This window comes from Tympanuchus pallidicinctus, unplaced genomic scaffold (genome assembly GCF_026119805.1).
Source record: "Tympanuchus pallidicinctus isolate F22 unplaced genomic scaffold, pur_lepc_1.0 scaffold8, whole genome shotgun sequence".
Classification (NCBI taxonomy): domain Eukaryota; kingdom Metazoa; phylum Chordata; class Aves; order Galliformes; family Phasianidae; genus Tympanuchus; species Tympanuchus pallidicinctus.
The window spans coordinates 28,016,438-28,042,099 of record NW_026294802.1 but is presented as its reverse complement, the minus strand read 5'-3'; the positions used below and the strand labels follow the sequence as shown (position 1 = coordinate 28,042,099).

The 25,662-nt window shown below is 38.4% G+C and overlaps 1 protein-coding gene and 1 long non-coding RNA gene across 3 annotated transcripts; one reads left to right on the top strand and one right to left on the bottom strand.

Annotated features, from left to right (window-relative positions):
• Positions 1–292: 292 nt before the first annotated feature.
• TSPAN8 (tetraspanin 8) lies at positions 293–16,509 on the bottom strand. Its single transcript, XM_052669000.1, has 8 exons — positions 16,301–16,509; positions 12,189–12,251; positions 9,321–9,452; positions 8,636–8,710; positions 8,443–8,550; positions 5,076–5,225; positions 3,098–3,181; positions 293–588 (listed from the first exon to the last, which is right to left on the bottom strand). The coding sequence occupies exons 1-8, from the start codon at positions 16,358–16,360 to the stop codon at positions 535–537; spliced, it is 726 nt and encodes a 241-aa protein (XP_052524960.1). The 5' UTR covers positions 16,361–16,509; the 3' UTR covers positions 293–534.
• Positions 16,510–16,644: 135 nt separating this feature from the next.
• On the top strand, positions 16,645–24,506 carry LOC128073800 (uncharacterized). Of its 2 annotated transcripts, none has more exons than XR_008202885.1 (4): positions 16,645–16,906; positions 19,771–19,920; positions 23,365–23,418; positions 24,053–24,506. It is a non-coding gene; the product is annotated as an uncharacterized LOC128073800 (long non-coding RNA). The 2 variants fall into 2 exon arrangements; XR_008202886.1 differs by lacking the exon at positions 16,645–16,906 and adding an exon at positions 16,918–17,116.
• The last annotated feature ends 1,156 nt before the right edge of the window (positions 24,507–25,662 follow it).

Genomic DNA, 25,662 nt, shown 5'->3' with positions numbered 1-25,662 from the left:
ACCAGCAACTCTATGAGAGTCAGGACCGTGGGGCATCCCTACGTGGGACAGCCAGGAACATCCTGGCAGCCCAGTGCCTGTCACAGCTGCAGCCAAAAGCAAGGTAGCTGGCATACTGAGGGAGACCTAGTGCTGAGCACCAAGCACTTCCCTTGAGGTTTGGACCTGTGATTGAGCCCAGATTTGTGTTTATGATGATTCTGCTATGAGTGGTGTGATAGCTATGTGGACATATCACGTGGAGAGCTCAAATCTCAACATGACTTAAATGTTATCTTCTGACAAAATAAACTCATCAGAAAAACAAAGACATTTATTGCAAATAAAAAATCATACTCACATCATTAAATCTTACAAAGTGTAAGGAGGTCATTTTGCAAACTGTGATGTATCTGTGTGTACAGTGGGTGCCCTTTTTATCAGAACAGCTGCCTGGAACACGCATATATTTATCAGGAAGTGCCAAGGCAAATATCTCTCTATCTACAAAGGTTTCAAATTGGCTGATGACATTGTTCTGACACTTCCACATTTTCATTTTCTCTGAATCTGGCAGTAGAGGCACATAGAAAACACCAAACCAAGAACCTGGAAAAGAAAAACATTTCTGGTATTACTTGGCAGTCCTAAAAACCCCAAGATACGATTGATACACAGAGGGAACATTTTGTTTGCAAATGTCTTGGATTCACATGCAGGCTAAATCTGCTGTGCAGAAGATCTTTTCCAATGTAATTCTTTAAGAACGTGACTGTAGCATATTGTCGTTTAAGTAAAATTGTTATGCACCACAGGTAAGACTACAGATAAAATGGAAATTTTTCATTTGTTTGAAAGATGAATTGACTTTGTGAATGAAAAGTGCAAGTAACTCTGGAATTTTAAAATGTTCAAGAAACTCAGGAAAAAGAAATCCTTTCTTTTCTAAAAAAATCAGAGGAACTTTCTGATTCCATTGAGTATTCTAAGGGTAATTTCCCTTTGAAATTCCTCTTTTCTTCTACCGCTCTCTTATCTTTAATCTCTACATATGCTCACAAGTATGTATGTACACAGGTATATGGTGTATGTACACACTCAGCCCATCCTTATTGACTGGCAAATGATCATACAACAATTATTTTATATTCATCACTAATAGAATTGGAGTAGAAATTCCGAGTCCACTAAAGAAGGTAAAAAGAAATATTGGTAGGATCACATTCTGTGATGGGAATTACTGGGTGAAATTCCACAACCTGTGACAGACAACTCGTGAGATGAAATAAAAAATTCTTCCCTCTGTGATTTAAAATTAAACAACCTGTAAAAGCGTTATTCAAAATAGGAAAGTATCCAAATGATATTTATGAAGCAGTGAATCCCAGAGTGCTTTGTTTATTCAAGGAGGAGACAGTGTAAAGCACACAGAATGTGTGAGTACAAACAAGACAAGGGTTTGCGCTTGCAGCTGGAAGAAGCCAACATAGCTTCCATGGTATACCAGGTCCACATTTGCACTTGTACCCAAGTGAAACTGGGCCATTTTTTCTCAGAATTATTTCCTCTAACAGAATGACCTGAAACCATCAACAGGCCACAAGGGGTATGGTGGAGCAGGCAGAGGGGGAAGGCTAGGGAAGAGCACTTTCCCTTGTCCGTTTCTTTTTATTTGATGTTTTCAAAAGGGCAGAGGTGGCTTGAGATATATAATTTAATATATTTAGAAAGGCTAAATCTTCAGTGAGTGTGAATTGCCAGCTGACAATTTGTGCCAGATAAGGCTGTTCTCATGTTATTTACTCTTTCTGTTTTCTAATCTTTTTATGATTGAAGAGGCAATCACCACTTCAAAATGATAACTAGAGAAAAGGGAACAATGATGGTCAGTGAACCAAGGGCTCTAACAAATATGACTGCAGTAACTAGAGCAAAGTAACTTACGGCTTTCTGGATGGATATATAATTTTATACTTAGACTACATTTTTAAAGACCTTCCTTTAATTCTTCTTATATTTATTTCATCTAGTTCCCCACAAATGCTACATATAGGAAGACCAGATCCCTCACGTATAGCAACTTAAATAACATGAAGTCTGTGCGGACTGACAGCCTTCTGTCCTCCCATCATCTCGCAGTGCTGCAGCTGCGTAACTGTTCCCTGCTTACAATTATTTTCCTGGAAGTGTATATCAGAGCTGGGGCTCTAGCCCACTTCTCATAACATGAGTAACAGCTCTCTGCCAATGATGTTAAGAAGTTTTCACTCAGAATAACAAACTGAACTCTGCACAGCAATCTTCGTCATTCTGCTTTTCCCTCAAACATCCATCTGCAGGAGGGGGCAGGGGAGGAGGGAAACCACACAGGAATAGTGAAAATAATGAAAATGATCGAAGAAAGCAACATGATGAAATCCCCTGCTTCTTTGCCATTTTGTCCTAATCAAGGATTACCATTAATCAAGTAACTGACTGTATCACCTCATTGTTTTTCCTCCTCTTTCTGGAGGAAATTTTGCATGTTAGTCTTCAACGAATGATGAAGAAATTAAAGTGCTCACGTTCCGCATTTTTTTACACGCCTGGATATATGGAGCAGGTGTGCACTCAGGCACATTCACACATCATCTTGATGGTTAAATTATGCCCTCAGAATAATAATTTCATAACGTAATTCTCCATAATGAGAGTATGTATTTTACTGACTACAAAGTTTTCATATAGGATGCCTTTTTCCTCCAGTGAAGAAGGGAAAGAGAAGAACAGCTACTTTGCCACTTGTGTGTCTACGGCTGAGACTCTGCACACCCCTCTGTACACTGGGCTCGCTGTCAAGCCACTGCCTGGCTCCAGGCCTGTCTGATTTTTTCAGACAAAATGTGTGGAGATATGCTTATACAGACAACAGGGTGGTCTGCTTGCACCTGAGTTTCTCAGCTCGGCAGCCATATGCAGTTTATAGGAAATAACAGTAAGATTGTAGCTAAGATTAGAAATGGTTGTCCCTTGTCTACTAATTGAGCAAACCAAGTGCTCCAATCCTACTCCCAGTGTATTTCTAAGTAGAACATATTGCTTGCCAACCACTAAATACTTTAATAGTATATACTGGTACCTCAATAACTGCCAATCCAAATGCGATCCCCATAATTATGTCCATATTTTTCTGAAGGAAATCGAGAATCACTGTTTTACACGTCTGAAAAATAAATTAAAACAATTAATTAATTATGGGTAAACAGGATTATCCTGATGCTGTTCGGAGCATATCCTCTAAAATGCCTTCTCTCTTCTCTCTATGTGGAAGAAAAACAATTTGAATTTACTCTAGTTTGTTGTTAACAATAACACACCTGTATGTACCTTGTGCTCTGAGGCAGATATCCAGCCCTTGCCTTCCCAAACATGAAGAAGAATTTGACTTTATTTTCCCACTAATCTGGTCTTTTAATTTGAGACCTCAAAGCCTGTTAGTCAGATCAGCCTCAACTAACTATATCTGGATATAAACCCAAGCTTAAATATTAATTTTGATGGATGACTGGTGGTCTTGGACTGACTGAAAAGAGAAGGATCATACCTGAAATATATATATACATAAAGTTAGTGTTCTTATTTTTAAATGCATACTTCAGTTCTTATAAAGCCTACAAGTCCTTCAGATGTTGACAATACTCCTTTTGCAAACTGTGAAGCCAAGTGCAACTTAAATCCATCACAACTACAGAATTGTTCCAAACCTACATATACTACCACAAAATATGTTGCATAGTTGTATGCCTTCAACATATTTCCTCCACAGTAAACACATAGGTACTTTCCTTCCAATCCTTCTAAAAACCTCTTATTTAGGCTGACTCAGAACTGCACTTTTTTCCTGGATGGAGAGAGTTGAATGTCTTTACTAGAATCTAACAACACCATGAAATCTGTGTGTTCATGACAGCAATATCTTGCACCTGCAACAATTTCACTGATGGTTTCTTATGTGTTCTTTGAGGGTTTGCCTGAGGCCCAAAAGGTATAAAAATGTGGCCCAAACACCCTCTTTTCATACATTATTTCCAGATTGAGTTTTGGCATTCTCTACTTAGCCAGAGTTTTCCCATGCTTTGAAACAATATTTGCCTCTGTGAGACTACATAGTGAAGAAATCCATTTTCAGGCAAGACATTTAGAATAGTGTAGAATTAGCTCTGGACATTTGCTAAAATTTGCTTTGCACTGGATGCAGATCAGTGAACTTCATGTGACCATCATTTTAAAATTGCAGCTATTTGGCCTAGTCTTCCACTGTTTTTTCCCTGCTTTTCTTTGCATATTTACATTGCAAATATAAATATATATATTGCAAAATACATTATATTTACATAGTTACATTTCCATGTAAAGAAACAGATAAATTGTGAAATAAATTGAGATTTCTGCTGTCCACCCATCGATTTTTGAGTATATCTTTTTGTTACACATCACCAGGCATTTTTTCCTTATTGCTGTATTAACTGCCACAAGCCTTTCAAAAGACCACAGTTGTTGCAAATTATGCTTTGAATGCGCTGCCAGGAAGCCCACAACATATAAAGTGTCCTTCCAGTTGATTTTGCAAAATGAGCATGTTTTTTAGAAAAGGGCTAAAAAAAGCCAAAGGACCTATATTAAATGTGCTCATTTTTTAATATCCCTTAACCTCTGAGTCAATATGTCTAGCACCAAAATGAGCTCTGGTGGGAACATCCCCTTCCAAGGGAGAAGTGAGATCCAAAGAGTAGCTGATGTGTTGCTCTGACACAGAGGTATACGCTGACCCTGAAGCCATAGTAGCAGTTTTCACCCATATAATCACACAGAATTCTGGAGTCCTATGGGTAGTGGAGTGCACAGCTGAAACAGAGACATCTCAGGAGGAGGAAGAGGCCACATGTTTCAGGCATGCAAAGTAATTAAACAACAGTTGACACAGAGGTAATGCTGGCTAAGAAAGAGAAGGCTAAACTTTGCCTTTTGGGGAAGAGATAGAACTGTTGTCTATAGCAGCCAAAACTCTCTTAAAGCCTCTTTTTTGAAGGAAGAGTGGAACATTGTACTTTTCTTACCTGTTTAAAAATATATCTGCTTCCAAAACGGACGCAGAGATTTTCTTCTTGATATGCTTGTTCACACTCACAGACGTTTTTGCCATCAATAACAAGATTAATATTGTTTCCCCAGTCGCTAGCCCCGTTGACCAAACCACAGCACTGACTCTGCAAGAAAAGAGGAAATGGGAAGATAAGGAAAAACCTGGTGGTTTGCCATGAGGGGAGAAGAGGAGGGGGAAGTTGAAGGGAACAACAATTTCCTTTCATCTTTTCCCATATGGACCTTTTCCAGATTGATATCTGTGTTAAACATCCCTTACATTTCCAAACCAGTTATGAGAGTGTGCGAGTACAAGTTAAAAAGAAAGAAAAAGAAAAAGAAAAAAAAAAGAAAAAGAAAAAAGAAAAAAAAAGAAAAGAAAAAGAAAAAGAGTGAAAACACCAGGCTGTCAGTATTGGCCTGGAGCATCACCCTTATGAGGAAAAGCTGAGTAACCTGGGTCTCTTCAGCATGGGGAAAAGAAGACTGAGGAGGGTCTGATGAATGTTTATAAATATCTAAATGGAGGTGAGAGGCAAAAGGATGAGGCCAGGCTCTTCTTGGTGCTGTGTAGTGTCAGGACAAGGAGTAATGGCTTGTAAGCTGAACATAGGAAGTTCCATACAAGCATTCAGAAGAACATCTTTATGGCAATGGTGGAGGAGCACTGGAAGAGGCTGTCCGGAGAGGTTGTGGAGTCTCCTTCTATGGAGATATTCAAGACCTGTCTGGACACCTACCAGTGTGACCCATTGTAGGGTACCTGCTTTAGCAGGGCAGTTGGACTCGATGGTATCTTGAGATCCCTTCCAACCACCATAGTTCTGTGATTCTATGTGTAATAGAATCAAAGACCATTAAGATACTGTAAAGCCAGTAACTATGAATGCTAAATACAGCATGGATCAATGCCGGGTATTTTCTGTTTTCAGAATCAAGCCTTCTCTCTTAGCATGTGGTAAGTAATATTTACAGTAAAACATATATTGAAAAGCTGGGCTGAAAAAAAGTAATATACAGGCACAAAAAAAAAACCCTGTGATATCTAGAAAAACAACTGTATTTAATGATGATAAGCCCTTTAAATTAGAAATGGACTGAGGAAGCCAGGGCTTCATGTGGGGTTTGTGAAACTTAAACCAGGTGCAGTTTCACTTCATGTTCCACTTTATTCAAGCCACTGAAACTCAGGGGCACAGACTTACATTTGTGTCCTCCCTCTTTTAAAAACCAGCTGAAAATACTCATGTTATTTTGTATTAAAACAAAGGCTGCTGGACATAAATAAAGGAAACCTATTCTATTTAAACATTAATACAGTAATTATGAGATTTTTCATCTTGTTCACCTTTCAGCCATCCCTCTAGGAAAGTGCTTATTATATCAGGAGAAATAAAATGGCTCAAAAGCAGAGAGAAGAGCTGGAGATGAAATGGAAAAGAAGCAAGCTTAATATAAGCTACCTAAATATTGCTTCTCAGTTCCTTTCACACTAGCAGCAAATACAGGAATATTTTAAGCATACACAATGAAATAATCTCCCATTAGGGAGTAAGAAAAAAGCAATAGACATTTTTCAGTGTATAGAAACAGGTGACAGTAGGAGCATGTTGGGGACACACACCATAAATGATAATTGTGAAATTTAGGGGTATTCTCTGTGTGATGCCCAGCACCAGAATGGTACAAAGTGTCCACCTTCCAGGTGGGAGAAGTCCAAACATATATAAACACAGAAAAAACAAGTGAAAACAAAACTTCCACATGAAATGCACTGTTGAAGTCTTCCTCGTCTAATTTTCTTGCCTAAAGAGTGTTGGATAGTTCTTAGCTGGGATATACACCAAAGGATATACACCTTTCCTTCAAAAGGGAAATCTGTAACAAAGGAGAAAGAAGCGTTCTCACTAAGATGCTTATCTGTGTGTCAGTCTCATTTCTTGGGGACAACTGTTAAGGAAAATCAGGCCTTTCAGCACCACAGTGATGAGACAGACTCCATGTGTGCCCCATGTGCAGAACTGGCCTTGCTCTGGAGGAGAAAAAAATCCTCCTCTAGAGCAGGAGCCATCCAGCTCTGAGATAACACCTCAGAAAGGGCGGTGTGGACAGTTGATTTCCAGCTAGGAGAGAATGTGATAGTGGGGATTAGCAGAGTTTGCTAAAATCTTATCACTATTTGCTTAGAAATGGCATAATTAAGGGCCCTGTAAAAAAGAAGGCTAATTTCTGTAGGTACTAAGTAACTTCATCTTCCATATCCTACTGAAAGGAAACAGAAAAATGGTAGCTTGAGCAGGAGAGGAAGATCTTCTGGAGATCAAGAAATGCTGCTGAGACCACCTTGCTTCAAATAGATGATTCAAATAGTACCTTTTAGGTAACCATGACTAGAACAGAATCTATACCTCATAAAATGCATAACTTTCACTGTCATAATCAAAACTGTGGAACAATGACGATACTAGTGTCAAACAACAGTCTCATATCAGTAGATTTATAACCAAGATGCAAATCTGATTTCTTGGATCCTAATTGCTATTTGAATCTATGAATTTTATCTATTGCACTCCATGGAGAATTACAAATTTTTAAAGTATATTTCCTCTAATAGGTGCACAAAATTTATCTAGTGTCCCACATTCAGTCTGCTAGGATGACAAAGTATGCAAAAAAAACCCACCTGTACACCAAACAGAGCAAATGCAAAGACATGCCAAGTTTTAAACTTCCAGATTGATTACAGGGCTTCCAAATCCAATAGGCATGCTCTACACATCATCTGAGTTCTGCAATATTACCACCAGTGTAATGAGCACATGACTTAGAAGAAGGAACTTATAACCTCTTACAGTCATGTCACAGAATAAGGGGATATTTTTTTTTGTCTGTATTGATTCATGTAAGAGATCTGTTATTTCTGTGAGCACACTGGTGGGTTTATAATCACTGGTGTGAACTTATGAGGTTTAAAACTTAGAGATATTTAGCTACCAATTTATTTCCTGCAGACTTTTGGAAAATTCCAACTAGAGTCGCTTGAGGATGTCTTCCTCAGTGAGTAATAGAGAAATGAGCTTTTAAAATCCTCATCAGCAGATCTGGCTTTATGTTATGCATCCTGGCTCCAACCCTCTTATAAACATTTTTGCCCAAAAACATCATGGAAAGCCCATGCCATATTGACAGAGAAGAAACCCCATGTGCAATGTTTTTGTTTAAGTCAGACCCTTTCCTGTCCCCATGGAATGAAATTCAAATTTATGGCAGAGTAGCCGTAAGTTGAAGCTTAGAGGCAGAACAGATAGCAACAAACCTTACTTTTAATTACATTTTACTTACCTGTAGCTGAAACTTCTGCCATGACTCTTGAACTTGTTTTGCATTTTCTGTACTGTCCTTCAATAAATTAACAGCCTCCTTAAGTGTCATGTTAAGGACTTCCTCAAGCTGCAAGTCCAAATAGCTTATTAGTCTTCTATGGAGAAACAAAACTTGGGGAAGACTTCAATGAAAGTGCAGAATAATACAGTACCTGAGGTTTGTACACTGCTCCTAAAATACCCCCTGTGACCTGAAGGATCAGGATCAGCAGCAGTCCAATAAAAAACTAGGAAGAAAACAAAAGGGAGAAAAAACTATAGAACTTTTGACTGAATTGCTCTCATTTCTTTTAGGTGAAAGTTAATCTTTCATGTGCCTCAACAAACATTTGGGTAGAAAGAATGGAAGTTTCAGTCAGCTCCTTCTTTGGATATCAGAAAAGGAGATTCTTGAGGCAAGGTACATGCCTCACCATCAGCTGGTCATCAAAACAAGGCACACTGTGGAGCAGTGACATGATGGGCAGCTTGTAGCTGGGAGACGTTGAGTAGGAGGACAAGGAAAACATTCTGGAAGGATTAGTGGCAGATTAACTGAGAAGAAATGCTATAGATATTGGAGGTGATTAGTGGAGGGAATTTCATTTGTATGGGGAAAAAAATTAGTGACATGATCAGGCCTCTCTGGGCTCTGTTTTCTATTTCATGAGAATACCCACAATTTCTTCTTCACTTGAATTCAAAAGGGGCTCAAGCACAAGGTATGCAGTACACATGTACAAAAGTAAGCGTTTGATTAAATAAAAATAGCCCCATTCTCATTTGGTACTACCATTGACCTTTTTACCAAATATATCTGTGGCCTGTTTAAGATAGCTAAATGTTTTCCTTTCATACCAAGAGCAGCATGCACCGGCTTTCCTTAATGGCACCACAGCACCCCAGAAATCCTAGGATCATGATGAGGGAGCCCACAGCTATCAACACGTCAACCCCGACAAACATACTGCTGTTGTTTATGCCCAAAGCCTGAAAAGAGAGGGAAAAAATCTTTCATTGGCAAGAAATTCCTCCTAAAAATATCTGTATCACCCAGAACAAGACAATTACTTAATAACTAATAAATATATCAATGCGCAACCACAAAGAAGTTCTGTTCCTTGAATAAACAGATATATAATTTTCCTTCTTAAACTTTCTGTTGGAGATCTTGGTGGAACCTGACTCTTCACAGTCTTCGTCTCTGCACAAGATGAAAGTCAACCTCACAGAGTAAATAAAATTTTCATTTTCAAAGTATCTTTTAGTTTGATTTCAGTTGATGAATCTTTGCTTCTTTTTCTGCAAGTAGAAAAGACTTATTGTCTTGAAATCTCTCCTACATTAGCCAAGAGTTAAATAAACAAAACCTCTGTCATTAGAAGGAATACACTCCGTGGCTTTTCCTGAGAGAACATTTCTAAGAGTAATGCTGGATATACTGGGGAAAGAGATAAGTTTTCCAAAGCAGTTTTCTCTTTTTTCTTTTACTTTTTACTGCTTTTTCCCTTTCTTTTTCCTTTTTCTTACTTCTCCTTTTCCTTTTTCCTCTTCCTCTTTTTGTCTTTATCTTTTTCTTTTCCTCCTTCTTTTTCTTTTATTTTTTTTAGGCATGATCTTTAATAATACCCTCAAAAATGAGGACTGTATTTTGCTGTCCTCAACTAAACAAGTCGTATACCTCCATAATATTAAATATCAAATTATTCAGTTCCCACAGGACTGACTAAGTCCAAATGCCAAAACAGAGAGAAATGTTCAAAGAATATTTTCCAGTGTGGCTAGTGCCAAGATTAGAAAAAATATCTGGAAGTTTTCACATACATCTTCAGATGGAAATTGCAAACATATATAGACAAGTATAATTTTAAGAATGTCTTATTCTTCCCTCCTCCAAGTTGGACAGTACCTCCTGTTATTTATTCCTAGAAAGCTCTGTTCATCTACAGCCAAATCCTTATGGTCTCTTCAATTTTTACTCAGGCAAAACTGAACATTAGTTTTGAATGGAATCTTTGCCTGCGTAGAGGCAAAAGTGTAAGAAAATACTTTCAATTTTAGTGCCTATTCTTAATTCACAGTTTTTGTACTTTAACTATTGTTACTTCAGGAAACCATCTTGGGACACACTTAAGAGAGCTTTTCTAAATAGGAAATTCCTTCAAAAATAGAAATAATATTGTTGTGGTTTTCCAAGCTCCACTGCATTGTCTGAGGCATCATACTAGAGATAGTCATTTAGTAAGCATGGAAACTTTAGCTTCTGTAAAATGTGGACTAGGGAGGGAAATCTGTCATTCTGCAGCAAAGAGTGGCTGAGCTTTCCACAATTACCTAATTTACCTAAAGTCACAACGCTGTTGTGAATCAAGTCCTGTTATGTCCATCTTCTGCCAGACATGAGACATCTTGGACAGGCTGAAATCAATAACATCATCAGCCAAATGGAAGAAATATTTAAAGCTCTCTTTCTTAGTTATCCCCAGCATCTTTTGATTTCCAGATATACTGAAACAAAAATTACTTCATAACTGATGCACTGTGGTAGAGCAGCAAGGATTGACTTGCTTATTATATCTTAAAGGTGCAACTCGAAATCTGAAAAAAAAAATGATTTTTGTAACATCTGATCATTTTTCTCATTACTACAGAGAGGGGACAGAAAACTTGCTTGCAGTTAAGATACAAGTGCCACTGAAAGCATATTTGGCAAAACGCTGGCAGGGCCAACAAGGCTAAAGAGGAGCCTTTGCACAAACTGGAGCAGCTTCTGGTGTATTTCTTCAAGATTGAGGGGCTCCCAAGGCTGTATTTCTATAGCTTTGCAGGAAAGGAAAGTCATGAAATTTGAAGCAATGTAATGCCCAAAATAAAATCCAGGAGGGAGAATCTGAGATTTTTTTCTCCGCTTTGGGAGACCTATTAGTACATTTAAATCCTAGGTTATTTTGGAATATTTCCTTATAAATATGAGTGAAAAGGGTAAAATATTTTTAGGGAGCCACAGAAAACATAAGAAAGAGAAAAATTCTTGCTCCCTTCCAAAATTACATTTATTGGAGAAATAAGTATTGTGTTATTGAAGACAGTGAGATAGTTAAAAATATACCCTAAAAGCATATAAATGCAACCCTAGGAATATATGGCTATACAGTTCTAATGGAGAAGGACACTGAAAGGTCAAAGATTAAGTTTTTCACACAGAGAGTGGTGATGCACTGGAACATGTTGCCCAAGGAGGCTGTGGATGCCCCATCCCTGGAGGCATTCAAGGCCAGGCTGGATGTGGCTCTGGGCAGCCTGGTCTGCTGGTTGGTGAGCCTGCACATGGCAGAGGTGTTGAAACTAGATGATCATTATAGTCCTTTTCAACCCAGGCCATTCTATGATTCTATGATATGGTCATGACTTCTCATTATTTCTCTAACTCTGAAATCAACAAAATACCATTTATTGTTTGTACTTGAGGAAAAAGAGATCCACATTTTCCAACAGAAATCAGTGTGAAATTGCAAGAAATTAGATTAGCAACACTAGAAAGCCCTTTCTGTCATTACATCTGTGCTTACATCAACCACTTTTCTGAGTACCTGCACCATTTTTTTCTTAAACTTTATAAAATGCATTTATCTTTACCCTCATAAATCACCTTAATGAAAGCAGCACAGATTTGTGGAAATGCAATTGAGAAATTTACACAGGTCAGGCATGATTGCATATGCTTACCTCTTGAGCATCTTTGCTAACACGTATCCATATAGAGACTCCCAAAATTATGCAACCACACACCTGTGGGAGAAAATAAACAATATTTAGAAAGATTAGATTCAAGTCCAAATTGCACCAGGCACTGGCCAAAATTCTGAAATAATTTCTTCAACATGGTGAAAGAAACATGAATTGCTAGAGCTTGGAATACCGATTCGTATCCAAGAAACTTCATAAGGATAGTTAAAACTTCAGTTATGCACCAAATCTCTGATGTTTCCACCCCAGAGGAACCATCATTTCTTTGATGATTTATGCTTGTGGTTGGGAAGCACACAAAAATTCTGTCAGATGAGAGAAGGCTATAAATTTCTATAGTATGTATATAACATGACTTTAAAGAACATTGTTTCTTCTATAATGAAAACAATAGATTTTATAAAGAATGCTGGTAGAATGCTGTTGCTAGAGTTATTCAGGACATATATCTTTAGACGTATCCTCTATGGTAAAACTATTAAGAGCAATTCTAACAGTCTCTCTGCTTTCTATATTGCAAAAATATCTGGCCATCTTAGACTATTCCTCCCATAAACTGCATATTGTGATAGTTATTATTTCCATTTTTTAATAGAAAATAACCTTGCTCTGTCTCTTACCTGTGAAAGTAAGACATCTAAGTCTAAGCTTTCTAGCTTGTCCTGAGCAGATATCTTTGAATGAGTTAAATCATCCATTGGTGCTACCAATTTCTTTCCTCTAGCTATAAAAGAAGCCTGGATTGAATTGCTTTAAGATGTCGAAGTCAAGGCAGATGAATCCCAGATCCAGACATATTCCCTAAACATCAATCATTCTCTAATTTTGTTGATCTTTGAGGTATTGTTCTACCTTGTGCCAGCCACAACATTGCTTGCCCTCTCTGTGGTAATTCTCACAAAGAATTTTTCTTTATTAGCAAGACTTGCAGACATATAATTAAAGATCTAATAATATATGAAGACTGAGAGGACTAATAGGAAAGATAAACTGTGGAGGATCAGTCTAGCAAGATTCAGAACCTGTATGGATTTCATACTTCAGTGAGAAATGGCTCTGAAATGTGGTTACAAGCTTCCCATGAAAACTGGGACTATTTCTAACCTTTTAAAATTAAAAAAGCTATTTTTATATGTTTAAGATAATTTTTCCTAGAAAATGTTTTCCCTCAGAAAGACTCATAGAATATTCACCATCAAAAATCATAACTACTTTAGCAGATTATTTAATATGGAACACAGCCAGCCCTCAGACATGAGTATCACACATTTTCTCGCTCTAAGTAAAGCTCCTATAAGTATGTTTTAAACATGAAAAAGAAAGTTGTACAATCGATGACAGCTATACCATGTTATCAAATTTAACTAGAACTCCCCACTGAAATCATCTGAATCCCACTGAATCTGGTATCACACGACTCTGTATTTGGGTCTTGTTCAGCAGCATTATGTGAACCATGTAGCTGTGCATCAAAGTGTTCCTTCTAATGTGAAAAATTTCCACTGAAGCAGCTACTATTGCAAATCCAAACAAAATTTGGCCCATTGCCTTATTCATTATACAGGACCTCCCATAAAAAGCAGCAGAGCGGTCGAAGTAAATAAAGCTGAATGTACGGGAGCTTATCAATATTCATTTCCCCCATTCAAAAAATAAAATGAAATTTTTAAATTAAAGTTTTCAGTACTGTGCATGTTTTTTTAGTTATAAAAAGATTTACTTTAAACTCGTAAGAATGTTAAATTTCAGTAAAATTCTAATTTTTTTTTTTTAATTTTCATCATTGTACACACAAGGTGTACAAGAACACACAAAGAATAAAACTGAAATTCCAAAGCAAATAGTTCTCTTCCCAAAGATCCATAATAAAACACCCTGTATTTGTTTTAACACTCCCTCCTAATTATTAGGTTTTTCTTAAAACTTCAACTAAAGAAACTTTCATTTTTAGCGATCCAGTGCTTTCGTATGGAATAAAGAGATTCTCATTTCCCCAGCACTGGAAGGCTGCCACTGATTTGCTATTTTTGCTGATGTAAGATTTGGAGAAGGGGTCACTTTGGCTGCAACTGTGACCTCAATTAATCAGAAGTTGCCCTGTTGTCAATCAGGCAATCAGATTGCCTCAAACTAGGGATCTCATTTTGCACAGTTGGTGCCAAAAATGGAAATTCAACACTTGCTCATGGTGTGGAGTTGCAGAGGCTTTACAAGTGAGGGTGGCAGGTGAGGCTGCACAGCCTGCAAATGCTGAAGAGAAAGGAAAACTCTGACATAATTATCAGGTTTAATGCACCAAACTGTTAGGACTAGGCCAGGTTTAAGGACAAGCTGGATGGAGCCCTGGTCAGCCTGATCTGATGGGTGGCAACCAGCCCACAGCAAGGGGCTGGAACTTGATGTTCTTTCAAGTCCCATCCAACCTAAGTCATTCTATGATTCATTCTATGATTCTGTGACTAATAAAAGCTCCAGATATGCACCTGACTTCAAAGCACAGATCCCCAGAACACACACTCAGATTTCTTTCCCCTGACCGGAAAGATGCAAAACTCCTATCCCCAGGGGCACATAGTGCACAATCCATCCATGGGGCCAAGGAGAGCTAGACCACACCACTTTGCAGGTCTGACATAACTTTTTCCAGGGCTTTGACACTCCAGAGTACAATGTAAGAACTGCTGCAAAAAAAGGCACAGGAAGGCTGGAAAGCCCAATCCTGATCTCCCAAGGAGGAGACAGTCCCAGAGAGATCACAGGAAGTTTAAAACAAAAGGACACCAGATAAACGTGGGACCGTTGCTGTTATCTAGATAAAGCAAAAGTCACCTTCATTTGTCCCAGTCAGTTTAATTTTCCACCTGCCCAACTTCCTTGTGCACCTGGGAGAGCAGCTGTGAGAGCAGTGGAAATTGCCGTTCTCTGTGTTTCACTACAGCAATTTAATGATTTCCAGGGATTAGAGACAGGAGTTTAATTCAAAGAATTCAGTTTCATTGTACTGTAACCGCATTCCTGTTTGCACCATGCCTGTTCTCCTCTCTCTTGGTAGTGCTAACCCCTCCCTTTAAAGTAAGTCAGCATAGCTGCATTTTGTGTCCTCCTTGACCCCATTCAGGCTGCCACAGGCACAGAAAATTCTTCCAGCAGGAGAATTTTTTAATTGTATCACCTTTTTAATTGTATCACCTTTTCACTTGGGAAATGTTCCTCAAGGCAGCAGCCATACTGTGGCTGATAGTTTCACTTCTGATCTTGATGAACCTCAGGTGAACTTGACAAACCAAAAGCTAACAGCGAGGCGGAACATGACAGAAATAATCTTTTACTCAAAACTTCTCAGAATTCCAGGAGCAGAAACTCTTACAAACTGGCTGAGATATGGCAAATAGGCAAATGTGATTTAATCTACCCTGGGAAAGATGCCTGCCATCCTGTGCCAGGCAGAGGGAGGAACCCCCTTTCCTTGTATGCTGGAGGAACTCAATCATTTCAGTATGGCTTCCATTCATACTGCCAGCCCATACCATTTCCCAGAAATTTATTGCCCACCATCAGAAACTAATTATGACACTAAGCATAAAGCAAAGAACCACAGAGAAGGATATGAAAACCATTTATCAATTAGGAGGCTAAAAATATAAGTACATTTTCCTATCTTCTGTTGCAGCTATCCTTTCAGGATTGTGTAGTTTGTTTGCAAAGAGCAGACAGAAAAACAAAACAAACAAACAAAAAAAAAACCACAAGCAAGCAAACAAGCACAAGAGAATAATGTATGTTAAGATAATGGAGAGTCTGTTATCTTCTGACTCAAATGAGTGATGTCCTTTGAGATGAGGGGCACGTTTCAGACGTGTCTCAGGAAGACAGAACTCTGGCTGTTCTACTTTTCAATCTAGAGGAAAGGCATTTTTTGTAAGAAAAAGACAAAAGAAGAGCAAAAATTAAGCATTCTTCTCTCTCTGATATAGAATCATGCTCTGGTTTCATTTATGCTCTATTATCTTCGTAATTTTTTCAACTACAGACTTTGGATAATGTTGAACACATTTAATGTGTCACTAATAACAATTTAAACATTCACTTACCCAAAATAAGAAGTTGAAGATGAACATGGAGTACTTCAAGCATCTGCTTACACCTGCCATTTTCAAGAAGCTGAGACAAAATTGAGAACTGCTGAAGAAACTTTCCTAGCAGTTTGACCTCAATACAAAGGCTGTTCCTGTTTCTTCAGGAAATCTCTCAGACCACATCAAATGCACTGTGCTCTGCTTCTAAAGGCAAAAATTGTGACCAAGGCTTCTACAGTTATTTAAACAGTTCTCCACAGCTAAACATTAACCAGAATGCTGGGGAAGAACTACCAGGTGTTATCACCAAACCTAAGACTCTCAATGTGTCATTGTGTGTTGTACTTTTTAATAGTTCTGCTAGTCTTGTCCTACACCCTGAAAGTAAATAGATGGTGCAGCAAAAGCAGAATTTGCAAGAGAAAGGGAAATGTTACAGAGTGCTTCCTTTATAATATGAAAATGATCGCATTTCTTAATGCTTTTAAGATTTGAGGTTTACTATTTTATTGTCCACTTTTTTTTTTTTGCCAAAGTTAACTCTTTGAAGTTTGCAGTCCCACTTAAGACATTCGACCAGAAATAAAAGGAGGAAGTCTGTGTTATTCCTGCAAAAGATGGGTAAGGAATCTTCCATCTTGCTATTGCCATTTTCTCCCTCTTGCTGCCTACATTTCCTCTTCCACATCAAATCAGGACCTTGGGAAACTGAGCTCTGTGGTGCACAAATTCTCCTGCTATGCAGCATTGCGATCCCCAGCACAGAGATCACAGTTCTGGTATGAGATTCTGGATGCCTCTAGGCAAAAGGAGCTTGATTTGTCTCAGAAGGTGAGGTGATAAACCTGCTTCATTAGTTTTGTTTTATGTCTTGCTAGTTTTCTTCTGTGCTCCTCAAACAGAAATCTTGAGAGGAGTATAAGTGTGTAATTGCTCTGTCTTTTCTATCAGCTCATTTTGTGGAGGAGTCTGATATACCAGTTCTTGGAAGGAAAAGTGCCAGATAAAAATTAATCAGAAAAAAAAAGATTTATTTTGCACGTGAGCACAAAGGATTTAAATGAGAGAGATTAAGGACATTCTGGACTGAAGTAATTTATTAAGTCCAAGCCCTGATTTAGTCTTTTGCTGTTAGTTCACGTTCTTCAGTTCTGTTGTCTGTATTTGAAAAAACGAAGTGCTAGTGCATAACAAACCTATAGATGACAAAAAATGTGACTTAGATCTGGATATTTAAGATATTTAGGATCTAAAGGGAGGAATCTAATAAGAAACATTTCCTCTGGCTGCTTTCTAACCCAGTTTTTAATGGAGGTGTGATGTTGAAATCCCTTCAGTTGCTTTCTCTAATTATATTTAAAAATACGTGGCCTTTCCCCCTTTTAAGATGTCTCTGTACCACCCTTCAGCTTCCTGGGCTCTTTCTGGAGTAGTCCACTTTAGTCCAACCCTAGGTGATCGACTCTCTGTCTAGTTTATTTCGCAATAACCACATCCACTTTGAATTTGAGAATGTTCCTAAAAATAATTGCACTCATGAAATACAGATTTTGTAAGGATTGGAAGAAACAACTGTGTGGTATGGTTTAGATCGAAAGCACTCAACAAATAAGTAAGTTGAGAAACGCGGGTGTCTTTATGGAGAGATGCCATAGCCACAGATGAATCATGAGAAAATTTTAAAGGGCCGTATAAAATTCTACACAAAGAGCCATGAAGGGTAATAAGAGAATCACAGATGATGCAGAACGTGGGCAGATAATCTGCAGTCAGACCATGCAATTGTAATAAGCCAACATTTTTACATGAGTTCAGAAAGAGCATTTGTACCCAAAACTACACAGCCATAAATTGTCACACACAGTAGATGTTCTTTAAGGCAGTCTTGAGCCGTAGCACTTTTTTTATGTGAAATATTCAGCCCAGGCATTTAGAAAGATATCTTTGAGCTAAATCATGCAAGATTTTCAATGCTATAGGAAGTATGCACAAAGATTCATAGATCAGCCCTCGTGAAATGTTGGTGTTCTGGTAAGACTGTAGTTCCTCTGAAACCATGAAGAATGCATATATTTTTCATATTTAATTATCTCTTCAGAAAAGGCAAAAACAGACTTTCTCAGCACCTGCCTAGTACTCCTGAATAAGATGGAAAATAATAAATAATGTCTAAGTTGAATATATTTCTTAGTGGGTTCCCAGTGTGGCTGCTGAAGAACCCTGTGTCTGAAGAACCCTGTGTCTGAAGTTACTACAACTCCTATATGTTTCATATTTATATTTTATGGTATTTTAAGTAAAATATGTCATCTAAGATTAAAGGCATACAACCAGCTTCCGTTAAGTGACAAGAATTCAAGGTGAATGTTCTGTATGAGTGACTACTTCTTATTTCATGGCGGCAAGGCAATTTTCTGTATGCCTTGGAGAAGCAAAGAAGGAGGCAAACTACAGCTTCATCAAGGGAAGAAGTGTTGCCTGTAAACCTTAACTACTACTTCTCAAGCAAAGCTGCCTCTCCACCAACTGTTGAGACAATCAGATATGCCCTGCCAGCAATAAACCCTTTGTGACAACGTGCTCAACTGCAAAGGGTTTGTTTTGTGAACTCCCAGTGACTTACCTCCCCACCCCAGCATTGGGCACAACCTGGTGCAGTTTGGGCGGGAGCCTCTGACGCATCAGCTGGCACTCCCTGTCCCCACGTGGGAGTTGTGATGACACATGGACTTTGCCTTGTGTGTCATACCAGAAACCAGATAGGGACAGGAATATTTCGACAAGAAAAAAAAAAAAAGCACAGCATTCTTGTCACTGGCCTGGAGTAAAACATCTCATCTTTGACACCAACAAGCTACAGCTGGTTTTATAATGCTTTCATCTTCCTTCTCCTCCAAGTTTTTAGCCACTTTGAGCCATGTTTCCTGGGCCTGACAATCCAAAAGCAGCTTCTCCAGGCCTCACACACCTCTGAGCTCTCTTCTATACATTTATTTTCATGCAATACCATCCTTACAACTCCCTGGGTAATTAAAATTCCCATTTTCTTCTCAAAAATATGATGCAAAACCATATGCAGATGTGAGTATCCCATTTTCCCATGTGTTTTTCCTTCTCTCCAGCCTTCAATATTCAGCCTGCTTCTTCCTTTTTTCTTTAAAGCCTCCATTCCCCTTGTGAAGGGCTCCTCCACAGTCAGGCTAGGTGACCAATTTCCCTATCAGCTGATTCACTGTGTAGTCAGTTATCCTTTGAGGTCCAGACTTAAAATAACACTTTGTGCTCAATATCAGTGAGATTTTCAAACAGTGGATTTGCAAACAGTTTGTTTGCTGCCGGAATTCCTGTTCATCTCATTGATAGGTCAGAACAGAGAGCTTTACTTGGCACAAAGTTTGAAGTCTGAAATAGATCAGTTGAACTCCAGTTCTACTACGCAGACAGAGCTCACTCTATTGTAACATTCCTTTTTTGCTAATCTCTAGCAACCTCACCTGCTGCCTTGAGATGCACACTTCCTTTCTGTTCCTTCAAGAGTTATTCACCCATACCAAGAGAAACAGTGGATATCATGAGCCTTGACAGTCTTTCTAATTGGGGTGTGCTGGATAAAGAAGATTTCTTCAGTCCAAAAGGTAGGGCAAACACATTTAAACAATGGAAATGGGAGCTTCTGTTTTGGTTGTGGGAAGCATTTATAGTAGTGGGTCTGGCTGAGACTGCAGTCAGTCTACAGCACCTCATGCCTTGAGTTTAGATATAACAAACATGATATCTTATTGCAATAGCATAACATCCAGTAATACCTCAGTTATAAAACTGAAGTACAGTCCCACATCTGACTCTTTCTAAAATACTACAGCATCATAACAGATCATATTTATGGAGAATTACTATATGTTGGAATATAAGTGGTACTGACTAAAACAGTGAGTTTATATGAGCTTCCACAGTCAAACAGTTACAGGATTCCTGGCCCTCGTTTTAAAGCAGTCCTTAGATGAAAGGTGAGGGTGAATAGTTTGACAAAAATATACCTGAAAACTTGAATGACTGAAGAAAAATTAGAAGAAACAGAATAGTAGTATTGTTTTTAATCATGTGAATAATACATTAATCTCATGATTTTGGGTAGAATAAGACAGAGAAAACCATAAGCAGATGAATTTTTTGCAAATATCTTCATCTCTGATGGGCCAAATAACTTGACTGACTTCAAGGCTGATCCTACAGTTGACCACATGATAAAGGAAAATGTGTGAGAATATTTTCAACCACTGCTAGGCACATATATGGCTGGCTAACTCAGTTGTCTAGAGCACCTTTGCAGCTTGTAAGGAATGATGAAGCTTAACTGAAAACAGGTATGAAAATAAGCCAGCTAAATTATGCTCTTAAATGACCTATTTCTTTCAAAAACTTGGGCCCAGAAAACTCGACTGAGCTCAGAAAACAGCAGCTCCATGATATGGATCTCCCACAAGAGCTTCCTCAGAGGGAGATCCATATCTGTTGCCTGGCAGACCCTTTCTGCTGTTAGAACGCTCTAGAGGAAGAATTTTCATTTAAGGATCTCTTTACTGTGATATAAAAATTCTCTCAGACCTGAGATCTCCCGTAGCTCAGAAGTGCATTGACTCCAGCTACCCAACCTCTAGTTCAGAACAATTTAGAATCCACTTAGAAAGCGACCTCTGTGGTCCTTTGGTGCTAAAATTGCTATTGCCTTCTCCCAGATCTTCTCCTGCTACTGCACTCTAAAATACTCTGAGGGTGAACAGAATTGTTGCTCAGAGCAGGATCTGAGGCTTCTGTTTCCAAGGGTCTCTATGAGTGAACTGGGCTTCTATTAGAGGCGCAGTGGGATCTGGTTTCTTGATGTTACTCCTTTTCCTTTTAAGTAGTTAGTGTTCAGAGTCACTAACAATGTAACCCCTTACTTCATGACTACTGTGTTCCTCGGCACTCCAGCCATTGCAGGGGGGTTGGATTAGATAACCTTCAGAGGTTCTTCCCAACTCAAACAATTCTATGAGTTTATGATCCTTTAAAAATGTCTAGGTAGAGATTCAGCCCAGTACATGAGTTGGTGAGAAACACAGCTCAAAAGAGTCAATACTTAAAGCAAACCTGGATGTCCAATCCATATCTGTACACGCAAGGGCAAGCAAATCTTGCTCTGATCCCAGCTCTGAGCTGGAAAATGAATAACTGGGTTAACCTGGTGTTCTCTCTTCTGTGTGTGACGTGGTGAACAGCAGTGTGGAGATAAAATATCCCTTACCCATGAAAGGTCTCTAGACCAGTACTGCCATGACCCAAGCGAGTGTGTTGGCCATTGCAGTATTGATCAAGGGTGCACTGCTCTCTTCTCCTGACCAGATTTCTCTTATTAGCATTGGAAATATTGTTCCCAGCAGGAAGAGAAAAAGAGTTTAATGGGGATATGTCTCCACAAACGTTTTCTATTCTGACAAAACAGTTTCCTCAGAAAATCCCCAGCCAGCTCAGTGCTGGACTCCTGTCCAGGTGCTGTGCAGCCTGATGCCAGTATCATTCACATATTTCTGCTTCAGAAGGCTCTGGTATCTTGAATACACTCACTTCCCCTAAAGTAGCAACTCTTTGACCAGAAAACAAACCTCATGCAGCAGGTCTGCATCTTATTGACTCTCCTCCCAAAGGATGCAGCCTCCTCTTTTCTTATGTGCCAGTTTTCTTCTAAGCCCTTCATCTGAAAACTCCCTGAAATGCATGTTTTTAAGTTTTCATTTATATTTGACTCATATTAAAATAAGGTAAAGACCGTAAGTGTGAAAAAACTCATATGCCTCACCCACACATTTCTCTTTTCACCTTCTCCTTTACCCAGACCTTTTCATTCACTACTAGCTTTCTTGGCTGTTATACATCCTTTTTGCTCATTTACATTCCTCACGAGCTAAGCTGTTCTTTTATGTAAGGCTCATGTCAGGGATTTCCTATTTCCCAGAGCCTGGTCAGAATTAGTTTAAACTAAACATCACTGGGTTTTAAACATTTTCTTGCTTTCAAAATGAGTTTGTCATGAATTAACATTCTAATCAGTGTCAGTAAGGGTTTCACTATTTATTCTGTAAGTACATTATTAGATACAACTTTGTTAAGAAATTTTTTCTAAGGAATCTATACTGAATAAAATTTTGAAGGTTCATACTATATAGGCAATGCCCAACATATAAGAGCTGTGACTAACATATGAAGTGATATCTTCTATCATCAAGACTTGTATATCTTGAAATTATCTGCGTGATCAAGGACTGATGATTGGCAATAAAGATGCCTTAGAAATAGAGAGAATAGCCTTTGTCAAAGATTAAAAAGCTTTCAGATACATCTTTAGAGCATCACCTTATTTTTCAAGACAGGTGAAGGAGCTTTTCCTGACTGTTTCTCCTGGAAAAAGACATATATTTTGTATTCAGGTCTAAATACCAGGAACTTGATCTTGATTTTGTTTACGTTCATGTAAATCACAAGTTGTTTATAAGGCAAGTCCCTGCCAGAGCAGATTAGAACTTTTATATCCAACTTTTCTCCATGCCCTAATCTTTGCTAAGGGAAAGGAATAAAACTACCAGAAAAATGTGACACTCTCTCTCTGAATTGTCCCTGCTGCATTTCAGCCATGGATGGGAAGAGTCTCAGACCCAAATGATATGAAGCCCACTGCTATTTTGTGATTCAAAAGCCAGATACCAAACTACATGTTTGAAAATGTGAACTAGGTTATTCTTTTGTTGCCTTATGGACATCAATTATATAACTGTAATGATACTATACATATGCTATAATGATTCTGTACTTTTGTACTTTTAATGACCTTTGTCTTGCCAGTACTATAACTGTAAAGATGTAAAGATCATCTTGAAGTTTCTTAACATCTTAGATGAAAACTCTACATGGGCGAGCAGACCATGTGGTCACCAGTTATGTTTAGAATTAGTACATGGGAAGTACATTAACATCTGTCATGAAATTTTGCTCCAAAAATGAAAATTTGATATTCTATTTTGACAAGTATATTTCTTCTATTCCAGGATAATGTGACACTCAATCTCCACTTTCACTGAGGCATACCTCTGTTTGGCAAAGTAAGTAAACACATACAAAAATTAAAAAACAAATGTAAGTAAGCAAGTTTTAGTTTTCAACATTATTTATCCCTTAAGTCTCGCTTGGGATAAAACATCCGTGCTGTGAAGGTTGAATGGGAGCTTCTTTATTTTTCTATGGTAGACGGAGCAGTGCTATCAAAATAATGCTACACAACAAGTGAGCTGCGAGCTTCACATCCCACTGAAACTCAGAGATCCTCTGGGACAGCTCTACCAGATGTGTATAGTCTTTTTACAGTCTAGAGAGGCATTTCCACCAAACCTCATCTGCTCGCTGACCTTCACAATCCTGCTGACATTAAACTTTGCTGGTCTGCAGTGCTCTGTGGACACTGGAGTCTCTTCTGATTCAGATAGCTGCATTGCTTTTTTAGTTTAATCCTCTCACACACAAACCTTTCATTTCTGCCCTTGAGTACTGTTTTTTTCACAGAGCATGAGTATGAAAATTCTATCATTTGCAGACTATAAGCATTTGCAGAAAAACTCATATTTTCATTCCCACTCATCTTTGTCCCACAAGTGCTATTCATTTATCCCCTATATACATAAAAAGGCTCTTTTCTTTTTTTTCTTTTTCTTTTTTTTCTTTTTCTTTTTTTTCCTGTAGCTGAAAGGACAGGAAAAGAATTGAAGGGTATTACTGAAGACTTTATAGTAACTACCAAATAGCAGAGTTAGTGACTATACCTACTGGCAGTGATCCAGATTTGTAACTTGCACATGTGCAATTCACATTTGTACTAAAAACTAATTTCCTACTGAAGCCATTGAAGAAAGATGCTGCAAAGAGCCCAGTCCTCAGAAGAGCTGAGGAGCCCATGCTGAGGGACTGTTGGCCTCTCAAGACTGCAATTAGAGCTGAGTGCTGAGCTGCTTTCAGAAGAATTTTGGTACCACCCAGAACTAATGTCCAAATGTAAACCACTACCATAAAAATAGTTCCTTTGTCTTCAGATGGGATTACCTCCTTCTAAACAGACAAGCACATGCAGATAGAATGTCACTGCAGCAGATAACTCTTGGCTATTAAATAAAGATGATTCACTTCTTTAACACTACAAGATGTGTCCTGTGTATTCCTTTACTGAGATAGAAATAAGAGAGATGCACACTGGGACAAACCAGGGCTTTTGTACCTGTAGAAGTTCTGAGAGGCCAGCTCAGCCTTTCTGAGACTGATGTACTTCCTCACTTGCTCACTGATCCCCTTGACTCATTTTGTGTCAAACAGTGCAATACCAGAAGGGATGAGCTTCTGAGCAACAGTATCTGATTGCCACTACCCATGAAGGTCTGCACACAGTTGTCCTTGGAGCTGACTCTGAAACTTGTAAATGTTCTCTACAGAGACAGGGAAGAGAGCCTTTATGGAACAACCGTACCTCAGAGCACCCGTTCTGCATGGACAACTAGAATGGCAGAGGTCCCTGCTACTTTCTGGTTAAAAACTTGTGCAGAATTCCAGATCAAATTAAGTTAGGAAGTGTATTTTGTTATCAGAATTGTTGAGACAAATATTCATCCCTGAGAAAGTATTTGATTAAGCCAAAACCAAATCTCGAGCAACCATGTTGATAACCAAGGCATCAGCTGCAGAAACTTACAGAAGTATGGATCAAAATCCATGCACATGATAAAATTCTGTAATTTAAAATAACCTATGTAATAGGAACATCTAAATCAGAGGTAGGAATGCCAAGAGGAATAAAAGTGGAAATTTCACAGGTAAAAGTGAAGCAGGATCATTTTCAGATCATGCCTCCTTTGAGCACAATTGCTGTAGTTCTTAGATAAAAAAAAAAAAAAAAAAGCAAAAGCTGTAGAGTCTTCATCAGCATATAGTTAGGATATCTGTCTTTTCTTTGCTGAGCCATTTACCATCTCAAAATGACATATTTCTTCCTTTGTCATGTCTATGGAGGAGATTAGCAAGCATACACACATTATACACTTCATTTATCCTTGTGATGATTCATGCGCATGAGGATCGTACTCTAATCCAAGTCAGACCACTAAAAATACTTGACCTCCAGATGGCTGTGCCTGTACTGATTGCTGAAGCTGAGAGTAGTTTGGTCACACCGTTTTTCTTTTCATATCAATGTAGTACAAATTAAACATACTCAGACTGTTTTTATGAAGGGTGCATGTGGCAGTATGCATAAAAAGAATCCATTGGTCAAGGATATGGACTAGTTAAAGATTGAGTTCAAAGTC